This window comes from Ursus maritimus, unplaced genomic scaffold (genome assembly GCF_017311325.1).
Source record: "Ursus maritimus isolate PB19 unplaced genomic scaffold, ASM1731132v1 scaffold_4, whole genome shotgun sequence".
Taxonomy (NCBI): Eukaryota; Metazoa; Chordata; class Mammalia; order Carnivora; family Ursidae; genus Ursus; species Ursus maritimus.
The window spans coordinates 68,557,706-68,569,848 of NW_024426552.1; the positions used below are offsets into that span (position 1 = coordinate 68,557,706).

The following is a 12,143-nucleotide window of genomic DNA, read 5'->3' on the forward strand; positions in this document are numbered from 1 at the left end:
ATCCCCCAGTATCAGCATGCACACAGGCACACACCTCCACAGGACTCTGGGGTGTTCATCCTGGTGACATCCCGTGCCCTCACCTTCACCACACCCTGATTTCACCTGGGTACAAGGCGGCAGGAAGCAGTGGGGCTGGTGCCCATCCTCACCTGCTAAGGCAGCAGTTCTGACACTTCAGGGGGCAGGATCACATGGGGCACTTAACAAAAATTCAGACTGAGATTCCTGCCCTCCCCCCTCTCCGAGATTCTGAATCAGTGGTCTGGGGCCCCAGGTAATCCTGAGAAGGTGGTCCTTGGAGGAACGTCGGGGGAGGGGGTCTGTTAGGTGTTGGGTGGAGAAAACAGCCATAGCCATGCTGGCTGCATTCATTGTGTGCCTACTGTGTTCCTGATGTTTGGCAAGAGCCATCTCATTTGTGCCATCATTTCTATTCCCAAAGTCACATACTGGCCTCCAGCGAGAAACTGCAGTTTGAGGGGGTTTCCTCTCGGCCCCCTTCACCCCTTTCAACCCCCAGCGGCTTGCAGACTCACAGAGCCTGGGACCCACGCTGGGGACAGGACCAGAACCAGCATGTGACTCCCCAACAGAAGAGAGTGACCAGGGTGACACCCGCTGGCAAGAAAGACTGCAGAATTGTACTGTGATGGAGAACACCCCTTGCCACCCCCCTACATCTCTCCCCCAGGGGATGAGGCAGCGTGGGCACGGCCCACTCCCAGCCTGAGGGCGGCCCAACCCACAGAGGAGGCTTCAGTGTAGTGGGGCGGGACCTGCGGGCTTGGTGAATTCCTAGGCGGCGGGCGCCCCCTGCAGCCAGACGGGGGTACAGCAGGGCAGAGGCCGGGACTTTGCTGGGGCTGACATTCCTGGGACCGCTGGGTTTTCTCTTATATCACTGTGGTCCTTACGGTTGCCCCATTTTAAGGATGAGAGGTGTTGAGTGTCTTGCTCAAGGCCGAAGAACCAGCCAGTATGGGACCCCGGCTCCTCCCTCCCAGAGTCTTTGTCCCAGCCCCTCAGAGCCCCCCTCGCCCCCAAGTTCCCTCGCCCACAGGACAGACAGCGCAGTAGGGCCTTTATAGGAGGCAGGCAACAGGTATTTAATGGGCTTTGGTTGGGATCTCAACATTCCCACCAGGGGAGTGGGCAAGGGCAGAGCACAGACAGGCCTCCATGTGGGGCTCAGGAGATGGGGTTCAGGCGCAGGGGCTCCTGGCATCGCTGGGTGTGAAGGGGCAAGTGGCAGACAGAGCCTCGTCTGGGGCACTCCCGCAGCAGGGGCAGCATTGGGCCTGCATGGAGCTAAACACAGAGTGGAGGGATGGGGGCTCTCCCCAAGCCCCTGCCCAACAGCGCATGACCCACCAGCTGGGGAGCAAGAAACTGTCCAAGCCACCATCCCCCCAGGCAGAGCAAAGGGAGTGGGGTGGCACCACAGACTGTCACTACAGGGGCCCGGGGGGAGGGGGAGGCTGTGATTACCCACCCCCACTTCATTCCTAACGGTCCACTTCCGTGTGTTTCATATGTTGGGCTTTGGAGTAAAAGTTGTCATTAAATAAAGAAATCCCCCCTCAGAATTATGAACCCCTTGGACTAGCCTCAATCCTAATGAATAGCTGGGGAAACATGCCCCGAAAGGGTAAGTGACTGGCCCAAAGCCAACCAGCAAGTGAGTGGTGCGGTCTTTTCCCTTCCTGTCTCCAGGGACTCTCCCCCCTCCCCCCCGTGTATTCTGGGGGCCTGTGACTTTACTTCCAGCAGTCCTCAGATCTATGATCCCCCTCCCTCAAGTTCTGAGTGTTCCAGCTTCAGGGCCAGCCCAACATGCGGTGAGGGGGATCCCCCCAACACCTGTAAAATCCACAGACCCCCTCTTCCAACACACACACACGCACACGCACACACACGCATACTCCTCACCTCCTGGAGGGCTGAGGCCTCACCACTCCCTGGGGGACCCTTCCCTGGTTTGTAGAGACTCAGAGGTTGGGGTTGGGGGCCAGGCCCAGGCCCTGGGATGACAGGGGGACTGAGCACCGAGGGGTACGTTGGGAAGTGCAGGCTCTGCATGGGCACCCAGTCAGACCCCACCATTCTCTGCAGCCAGACAGCTTCGGCCATGTACCTGGGGAGCAACAAGTCAGGTGGGGGGGCTGTGGCCCGCCTGGCCTGGTCCCCCTCAGCTTGGGGAGCACACAGCCCAAGGCCTGGCCCTGTAAAGAGCTGGTACCAGTCTCATCCAGGCTATAGTGCCCTTGCACCCCATTCCTTGGGGCAAGAACCTTTCATGGGCAAAGGCAAGGAAGTGGGCGGGGGGGGGGGGGTTCCAGAGGCTCTCACAATGCCCTGGAGAAAACTTGAAAGAAAAAGAACAGGGAGTATAAGGGCCTGGGAGCTGGGCTAAGGGGCCAGGGGAGATGACCCGGCTTTATCCTGCCCCCCAGCCCCAGGGGCCACCAATTGGTCCCCTGGTCTGCCAACTCACTTGGGTCCCAGCGGTGCACAAATTGTTAAATACCAGTTGTTGGCACAGCCGTGGTCGAAGGGGTTGTATCCCTGCAGGTAGCGGCACTGGAGGGAGGCAAGGACCGGAAGAGGAACTCAGATCCAGCAACACTGGGCAGGCCACCCCTGATGCCCTCCCTGAACCATCAGCTCAGCTCAGGGCGGCAACAAGACTCCAGGGGCAGAGGAGGGAGAGTGAGCCAATCCGTCCCCCCATCCACCTCTGAGTAGCTCTCTCTAGGCAACCCCTGGCACTGCACCCACTTTTCCTGCCCTCTCAGGGGTCCGCCCCCATCACCCATACCCCCTTTTGCAGTATCCTCCCCTCTTCTGTTTCCTTGGACCGCACCACATCCTCCTGCTACCTCCTTCCAGATACACTTTCAGATCTTCCTTTTTTGCTAAACTGCTCCAAAGACAGTTCCACTCCCTTCCCAACTTTCCTACTTTCCCACCTCTCATTTTTTCCAAACTTGTGTCTTCACTGAATTTCACTGTCTAGAAGGGCAGTTGCCTGGGGCCCAATCAGATTTCCCTAACATCCGGAAGTCTGCACTGAAGTTGCCGAGCACCTCTGCAGGGAAGGTCAAGCCCAAAGGTCAAGTCCTCCACTGGACACTCTTAACCGAGTTCTCCCCCTCCCCTCCCTCTACCCATCAGCCTCCCTCCCCTCCTCCTCTCCAGCACAAGCTGATTCTCACCGTGACTACAAGAGCCTTGGCTATAAAATGTCTGTCACGACCAAAAGTGGCCCAGGGCCACCTCTGCCCACCACTAGCTCCCCTATGTCCCATGTCCCTGTCATAAAGATGTTGACCTTCAACACTATTCTCCACCAAAAGGAGCCAGGACTCCATGCAGGGCAGCTGACACCTCCACGATGTCCCACCATTGCCAGAAAGCAACACTAACAACCACGATACTTTGAGTCCGGCCTACTTTAACATGTTTAAAGCATTTAAGGGAAAGTGGTATTCTATTTGCAATTTTAATTAAATGATTAGAAGAGTTTGATTACATTTACAATTAGAATTTTAAATTTAGAGAAATAAATTTTGATTGATTAGATGGATATGAAGTATACAAACACGTTGACTGTTCAACGCTTAAAGGAGTGATAGATAATTGCCTAATGAACTCATTAGGACCTACTAATAAAGAGGCAGCACCTTCCTCTCCCCACAGGAGAGCCTCTCAGATGTGAACAGAATCCAACAGCTCCGAAGTTCCCTGTCATCTCACAGTGGCTCCACACCCAGCTCTCCTGCTCCAAATCCGTGCTGCGAGTGCTCTCACACGCCACAGGACAGTAACCAAAGTGGGCATCTTCTCACCCCATCTCCTGCCCAGCTCCCTGCTGCCTCTGCTCTCTGCCCTTCTTCCCTGGGGATCAGGGCATCAGGCTTTTCTCTCTCTCTCTCCCTCCCTCCCTCCCTCCCTTCTTCTCTCCCAAAGCAGTAGCAATTCCTTTGTGTATAGATTCATGTATTTGCTCATAAATATTCTGGGGCCTCAACAATGTCCTAGGCACTGCACTGGGGATTGGGGACATGCCACCACCAACAAAGCCAGGCTTAACTTTCAGACAGCTGGTGAGGGGTCAGGGCGGCACAGAGAGGGGATGAGGGGGCAGAGCAGGCAGCCGGTGCCAGGACTCCAGGGGGCAGGGAGAGTAGCAGCAGCCCTGGAAAGCAGAGAGTGGGGCCCTGAGAGGCTGCGGAAGGGCCACAGCAGGTGAATACAGCACCATGCTGCTGTGTGCGGCCTGGAAAGATGAGTCGTAGGACTGCCACTGGCCACCTGGTGAGCATGACATTAGTGTGACAGTGAGCAGAGGCCGGGCTGCTGTGGGCTGGGGAAGGGGAAGAATGATGCCAGTGAGCACAGCTAACTTGTTCCAGAAATATGCCTCTGCTGGAGGGGAGAGCGAACAGCCAGAGGGGAGGCCTGTGATGTTAAGGACTATTTGCTTTGTTTTTAAGATCAGAGAGACATGAATATGTGTAAATGATGACGGGAAGGAATGGTAACAACAGCAACATTCTATAGGGCAATTGCTCGTACCAGGCACTGTTGTATGTGTTGTACACATATTAACCCATGCTGCTCCCTTTTTACAGATGGGGAAATGGAAGCACCAGGTGGCTAAGTAACAGACCCAAGATCTCCCTGCCCATAGGAAGCTGTGGTTTGAATTTATGCAGACTGCCTCTAGAGCCCTTGCTGTCAACCACCAAGCAAGTGGTCCTGGGAGATGTGGTTTGGGGATGGAGGTAGGGAGGGAATAGATGCCTGAAATGGATTTTGGAGTTAACGGGAAAGAGCCCTGAATGAATGAATCACATTCATCACAGAGTGCAGTGACTCACAGAGTGCAGGGCACATTAAGATTTCTTGACTGGAGATCATAGACTGGGAGAGCCCCATTCTGAGCAGTGGAGCAAGGACAGGCCGATGGCCTGACTGGGGGCTAGAAGAACCATGGGACGTGGGAAGGGAGAATGCTGCCCTGGAGAGGCTGAAATGATGGACTGAAGCTAGAAAGAGAAGGCATGCAGACCACAGGAGGTAATGAGTAAGGGCTAATGGGTAAGAGCAGAGGAGTCACAGGTGGGCTGGGAGCCAAACAGGGGTGGGCTGGAGTGATTGAGTGCTGACTGTAGGGATGCGAAGCAGTGAGCAGACAGGGTTCCTCTGTTCTTTCAGCTGTCTTACTGTCTCCAGCCCTCTTTCAACAATGTGGCCAACTACAGCCTTCCTAAAACAACCTTTAGTTGGGGTGCCTGGCTGGCTCAGTCAGTAGAGCATGTGACTCTTGATCTCAGAGTCTCAGGGTTGTGAGTTCAAGTCCCACATTGCGTGTGGGGCCTACTTAAGAAAAACAAAACAAAACCAATATTTAGTCAAGTCATTGTCCTGCTAAAGGAATCCGATGGCAAGGTTGTTCACTTTGTCACTCCTACTCAACACTCTACTGGAGATCCAAGACAGTGCAGTAGGAAGAAAAAAAGAAAGAAAGAAAGCCATCCAAGTTGGAAAGAAAGAAATAAAACTGTCCTTACTAATAGATTATATGATTTTCTATGTAGAATCAACCAAAAAAAGCTATTAGGACAAGTGAGTCCAGCAAAATTGCAAGATTTAAGACCACTAAACAAAAATCCACTGTTATTTTCTTAAAAGAATAAACAAATAGAAATGAAATTTAAAAACATATTTATAATAGCACACAAAATACTTAGAAAAGATCTAACACAATGTATGCAAGGTCTATATACTGAAAACTACAAAACACTGATGAAAGAAATCAAAGAAGTAAATAAATGAAAAGGAGCTCATGAGTTCAAAGACCCAATATTGCTAAGATACCAATTTTCCTCATCGACTTATAGGTTCAATGTAATCCAAATAAAAATCTCAGCAATCTTTTTTTTTTTGCGGAAATTAACCTGATTCTAAAAGCTATACAGCAAATCAAAGGAACTAGGATAACAACAACAACAAAAAACTCTGAAAAAGAACAAATCTGGAGAACTCACACTGTGTGATTTCAAGTCATACAAACCTACTAATCAAGACAGTGTGGTTTTGGCAAAAGAACAGGGAGTACAGAAATATACCCACAACTATTTAGTCAACTGATTTTTGACAAATGCGCAAAGGTAACTCAATGAAAGAAGGATAGTCTTTTCAACAAATCATGCCGGAACAACCCTTATGCAAAAGTAATAAATATTGACCCATACCTTGCATCATACACAAAATTTAACACAAAATGAATCATAGGCCTAAATATAAAATCTAAAACTATAAAACTTCTAGAAGAAAATACAAGAAAATCTTTGTGACCTTGGGTTAGGCAAAGCTTTCTTAATTAACAACACCAAAAGCACGGTCTATAAAAGAAAAAAACCAACAGTGCACTTCACCAAAATGTAAAACTTCTGATCTTTGGAAGACACTGTTAAAAAATTGAGATGACAAGCCACAGACTGGGAGAAAATATTTGCAAAACACATATCTGAATCCAGAGTATATAAAGAACTCATAGAACTCAATAATTTCAAAAAACCCAATTTTTTTAATAGGCAAAAGATTGTAACAGACTTTTAATCAAAGATATACAGATGGCAAGTAAGAACGTGAAAAGATGCTCAACACCACTAGTCGTTAAGAAAATGTCAGTTAAAATCACCATGAGATACCACTGCACATATTTTAGGCTGACTAAAATTAAAAGACAAAAAAACAAAACAAAAAACCCCTGGCAACACCAAATGTGAGGACGCAGAGCAACTGAAATTCTCACACATTGCCCGTGGGAATGCACAACGGAAATGCAGCGATTTTGGAAGACAATTTGACGGTCTCTTATAAAGCTAAACATAGTTACCATATAACCCATATATATATACCATATAACCCCAACCATATAACCACTCCTCGTTCTTAAGTATTTACCCACAAAAAAATGAAAATGTATGTTCACGTGGCTATACACAGGAGAAACTATAGAAAACAGATCAGTGGTTGCCAGGGGCTGCAGGCAGGGAGAGAAACGGACTACAAAAGGCCATGAGGGAGTTTCTGGGGGGCGACGGAATTGTTATAAATCTTGATTATGGTGCTGGTTACAGGACCGGACTGTACGTGTGTCAAAACTCATAGAACTGCACTGAAACAGGGTGAATTTTAGTATATGTAAAAAAAGAAGGAAAAAAGAAAAGAAAGGAAATCCTCTCAAAGCTCCCAGGCTTCCCCTGAACCAAGACTCAATTCTCCACCTGACTTTCTGGGCCTTTTAATTCTGGCCAATCCCAAGCAGTCCCCTTGATTTCCCACGCCACCTTCTGCTCCAATTAGCACCGTGTCCTCTCCATCCTACCCACATTCCACAGACTTGCAGGCTTCCTTGCCTCTCTGCAGGCTGAGCCCCGCACCTGCACTGCTCTCCCCCCGCCCCCCGTTTTCTGCCCGTCCAAAACCACTGAGCGCCGCGTCCGACTCTACCCGGTGGTCCTCACTGAACTTGAGTCCCTCTGTGAGCCTGTTACTCAACATGGGACAGGCCCTTTCTCGTGGCGTTCACCGCTGTCTGGCGGGTGTTACTCTGATTTCAGGTTCCGTATCGACAGAAGCGCGGGGTGTAGCCTTACTCACCTCTACGCCCATCGTTCAAAATAAAGCACACGAGGCCTAGCACACAAGTAGGCCCTCGATGCAGGGCACCCGGGAGGGAGAATCACCACCGAGCCGGTGAGACTGGAGATGCATTAGGTCTAGAAGGGCTCATGAGGCGCCTTCGAGGGAGGTCAGGTCGTCAGGGGCCAGGGAGGGGGACAAAGAGCGGAAAGGGCAGAGGTCCGGGAGGCGCAAGGTGACCACCCACTGCCCGGTATCCCGGCGCCCCGCTCAGCCTCGCGTACCTTGCCCTCGTAGGAGCGCTCGGCCGCGCTCACCGACATGGCCTGGATCAGCAGCAGCAGGAAGAGCGGCACCAGGAAGCCGGCGGCGGGTACGGCCACCAGGATGCTGCGCGCCAGCTAAGGAGCAGCGCCGCCGGACCCTCCTCCCTGGCCCCGCCCCTCGCCCGACTCCGCCCCAACAGCCCCGCCCCCAACCGGCCCCTTCCGCCCGCTCCCCGCGCTCCGCCCCCGCATACACCTCAGCCCACCTAGCTGTCCAGGCCCCGTGCCACCTTTAGCACTCCCCACCATCACCCTGCGAGATTCTCAACTCTTCGCAGTCCCTCCTAGCCCCGCCCATCTCCCTGCCCCCCCACCCCCCACACTCCCGCCCCGGCCTAGTCCTGGGGGCTCTCCCCCGCCCGCCATTAGCTCCGCCCCTGTGACTCCGCCCCCCGGCCGACTGCTGCGCTCCCCACTGCTCTCTACGTGGGTCCCCCGGCAGATACGCGATGGCTTTGTCCATGGAGAAGGGCAGGTGGGTCGTGCGCACCAGGAAGATCAGGCAGGTCACCAGCATGGCGCCAGAGTAGAGAAATAAGGACAGGACCAGCAGCATGAAGAAGCGGAAGTTGCGGTGACCAATGCAGTTATTGACCCATTTGCAATGGTGGTCAAAGTCCTGGGTAAGAGGGAGGGGAGCAGACCTCAAGGATCCAACCTCTGGACCAGCTTCCATCGCCCCCAAATCTGAGGCTTTACCCACCCTTCCACTCCCGTTCCCAAAAGCCACCTGCCCTTGGCCCCTCAAACTGGCTCTCATCCCTAGGGAGAAACCCAGCCCAAAGTCCCTAATGCTGGCATTTCTGTTAGAGTACTGTTAGGTCTCTCTGGCTCACAAGGTCACATGTCAAAAGGCCTTTAGAAACAAGGCCTGCCTGGTCTTCTGGGGACACATCCCGGTGTAACCGTGGGCTGGAAATAGAATATCTCTGGGCTTCTGTTTCCTCATCCATTGACTGAGGATAATAATACCCTTGCTCAGCCAGCCTCCCAGGGTTGTGAGGACCAGATAAGACAGCACCTTTGTAAACTTTTGCAGGCTGTGCACATGAGACAGACAAGCACTCAGAGCCCAGAAGACCCTCCGGCCTGGACATGCGAAGAGGACAGGCGAAGCTTTCCAGCCAGGCCTACAGCCAGCCTGACGGCCTTGGGTAGCTAGTGTCAGCCAGCCTGGGGTAAGACGGGAGTGTCTTTCTCCCCCTGGCCTGACCAGGCCCAGCATAGGTGTGGATGCCTCTGTGCGTGCCTACACCCACACAGGCAAGGGCCAACCTCCCCGGACAGGTGCAGAGGTAGTGACCTGCGTGAGTGACCAAAAGCGGTTGGGAGTTACTGCCACTCTTGGCCTTTAGCAGTGCCGGAAGTCATTTCACGCCACTGGCCCTCGTGTGGGTGGGCAGGGGTGGGGGCAGGTGGGCAAGTCAAGAGAGGCACTCACTTCTACACAGATGTTGCACCAGGGACAGTGGTAGGTCCGGGGCGGGCGGTGGAAGCAGCACTTTTGGCACCACTGCAGGCGGAAGGCCCTGTGGTTCACCCACACCACATGCACCATCATGGGGCCCTGTTCGTTGGAGCCTGGCGTGGGAAGAGGATTGGGCAGCAGCAGGAGGCCCTTCCATCAGTTTTCTGCTCCAGGGGGTAGGGAGGCCAGCCCTATGTCATTACTGGGCTCCAGGAAGTGTGGGGAAGAGGTGGGCAAGGGTATCCCTAGTCTCCACTGAGCGAGCCTCCCAAGCACAGAGAGACTGGCATTCAGGGGGAAGGTAGGTTTCCAGCCAGAAGAGTTCTGTGAGGACTCAGCCCTTCGAAACTATGATTGATGCTTTAAAGAGTTTGTGCAGTGGGAAGGACGAAGGGAGAACTGAGTGGTTTCAAAGAGCTGGCTTCTCCCCGGCCTGCCAGGGCCCTCCCACACAAGGCAACTGGAAAACTTCCAGAAATGTGTTTTTCCACATCTCCGTGGCTTAAACAATGAGGTGCCAAAGGCAGGGCCAGGGCAAATGAGGATGTGCAGTGAAAGGGTCCTGAGGCCCAAAGAGGGGAGATGGAAGGAGCCCTTCAGGAGGGGCTGCCTGCTTCTCCCCGGGGCCAGCGCCTCACCTTGATGCAAGATGCCGGGGTCTGAGAAATTGAGTGAAACCAGACTGAAGACCGTGAGGACACAGAGGAGGCCTGTGACAAGGGGAAAGGCCCACTCCCCGTTCTGGGCCAGCCATCTGCAACTGAGACCAGAGCAGGGCTCAGCCCTGATCCAGAGTGGCCTGAAGCTCCCCCACCCATCCCCGCCGACCCAGTCCACTTGGTCAAAACCCACACACCCTGAAGCCTGCTCTAAATATCCAGCCTACTGACAGATTCTTAGCGACTCCACCAAATGTCACCTGATGTTGCCAGCCACCTGTGGCTCCCAGAGGCACCAAGCACTGTGTACCTGTGTCTTTGCACGTTCAGGTCCCTCAGCCTAGAATATCCTCCCTCCTCTCACCCCTCTTCTGCACTTCCCCTGCCTCTAAATCTGTTTTCCTTTCTGTCTCTGTAGGAAACCTGCAGCTTGTGTGGGAGGGAGACTCACGGGAATGCAAAGAAGAGGCCACTGAAAACTACCAGCAGCACTACATTGAAGGCGGCAAACAGGCTTGGGAGGATCCACGGAAGCGGGGCCTGAGGTGGGGGATGGGGCTGCTTCATGAAGGGCATGGCGTCCTTCAAGAGCGGCATGGCTGGACCTCCTGCGCTCCCAGGGGAGATCAGAGCCACTAGGCTCCCTCACCCCTGCTGGCTCCAGGAGCCCCATGGCCACAGCAGCCTCGGAAGCCACAGCCCAGGGTGGAAGGAAAGAAGTTCCAGTGTGACATCATAGAGGTTGAGAAGAATGGAGGCCAGGGGCTCTTCAGCAGAACTGTCTGCACCAACAGCAAACCCACCCGTCACCACCCCACCCCCGCCCCACACTTGTGCCAGGGATTGAGAGCTCCTGGCCCTGTGAGGTTGGCTTTGACACGACATGAGATTAGAGAAACACATGCGGAGAAGGTGGGTGATTCTAATCATCCTCTCAGGCTCCGGGCTAATCAGGGCAGACAGTGCTCATAGTTCACCCTATCTCCACTTCCTTCCTTTTTGTTCTTATAAAATTCCGCTTTCGGGGGGGGGGCGGGCAGCTAAATAACTTTCCAGCTTCCCTCATTTCCAGGGTTGACTTCATGACACAATTCTGGCCGAGGAGACACAAATGGATGTCTGCTGAGGGTTTCTAGAAAAGCTTTGCCTTGTCCGTTTCTTGTGGTCTTGAGCCTAGATGTGCTGGCTGCAGGTGCTTGGACCCACGAGGCAGCATGTCGACATGCTGCACAGAGGCGTGAGGACACTGTTGAGTCAGTGCCCAGGCGTGAGCTGGCTCCCTCTGAGCTGCTTGTTATATGAGAAGATAGCTGAGTTTTCTGTCACATGCAGCCGACATTTGTCATTTGTTTTAGCTGTGGAGCATCTGAACCCCTCTGTGCTTGGAGCAGTCCCTGCACTGTACCTCTTCATGAAGGGCAAAGACCGTTCCCCAGCCCAATGCGAGCTACAACGGCCAGAAACTCAAATTCAAAGCCTCTCCTGCAGCTAGAGCATAGCCCTGTGACCCAGCGCCACCAGTTAGCTTCAGAACTGCCACCACCAACCAAGTGGGAGTCTTCTGCACATATTTGCAGAGCTCCTACGTGTTGAAGTGTAATGGCCATCTTAAATGTCACTTTAATTCCAACAGTGATTGTACTATTCTTCAACATGGATAAAATACGTAATTCCGGGGGCACCTGGGTGGCGCCGTTGGTTGACCATCTGGCTCTTGGTTCCCGCATCGGGCCCTGTGCTGAGCATGAAGTTGGCTTGGGATTCTCTCTCTCCCTCCCTCTGCCCCCTCCTGCTCATGCTCTCTCCTCCCTCTCTAAAATAAGTAAATAAATCTTAAAAAAAAAAAAAAAGGAATTCCAAGAGTCCTACTTTGAATTGGACTAAATGAACTGGAACATTTTGAGAAAATTAATTTGATTAAAAACAGCAAAAGTCCCTTGTCAATGCACAATCATTGTTACTTATATTTTCTTATCTATAGAAACAGGTTTTCTTCTTGACATTCAAATTAATGGGTTAAAATCAATGTCA

The 12,143-nt window shown here is 52.7% G+C and overlaps 1 protein-coding gene across 1 annotated transcript; it reads right to left on the bottom strand.

The window, feature by feature from the left end:
• Window positions 1–1,088: 1,088 nt before the first annotated feature.
• On the bottom strand, window positions 1,089–11,905 carry ZDHHC19 (zinc finger DHHC-type palmitoyltransferase 19). Its single transcript, XM_040621384.1, has 8 exons — window positions 10,564–11,905; window positions 10,092–10,213; window positions 9,427–9,566; window positions 8,432–8,604; window positions 7,944–8,049; window positions 2,498–2,583; window positions 1,933–2,137; window positions 1,089–1,311 (listed from the first exon to the last, which is right to left on the bottom strand). Exons 1-8 carry the CDS (start codon window positions 10,707–10,709, stop codon window positions 1,192–1,194), a joined length of 1,098 nt encoding a protein of 365 aa, XP_040477318.1. The 5' UTR covers window positions 10,710–11,905; the 3' UTR covers window positions 1,089–1,191.
• Between the last annotated feature and the right edge of the window lie 238 nt (window positions 11,906–12,143).

Bases quoted from the DNA above. Each gene is read 5' to 3' on its own strand.
- ZDHHC19 (XM_040621384.1), bottom strand. From the start codon at position 10,709: ATGCCGCTCTTGAAGGACGCCATGCCCTTCATGAAGCAGCCCCATCCC. The intron at 10,214-10,563 runs GTGAGTCTCCCT...CTCTGGTCTCAG, and splicing joins GGCCTCTTCTTTGCATTCCC to TTGCAGATGGCTGGCCCAGA. The intron at 1,312-1,932 runs GTGAGGAGTATG...CTCTGTGTTTAG, and splicing joins AGGCCTCAGCCCTCCAGGAG to CTCCATGCAGGCCCAATGCT.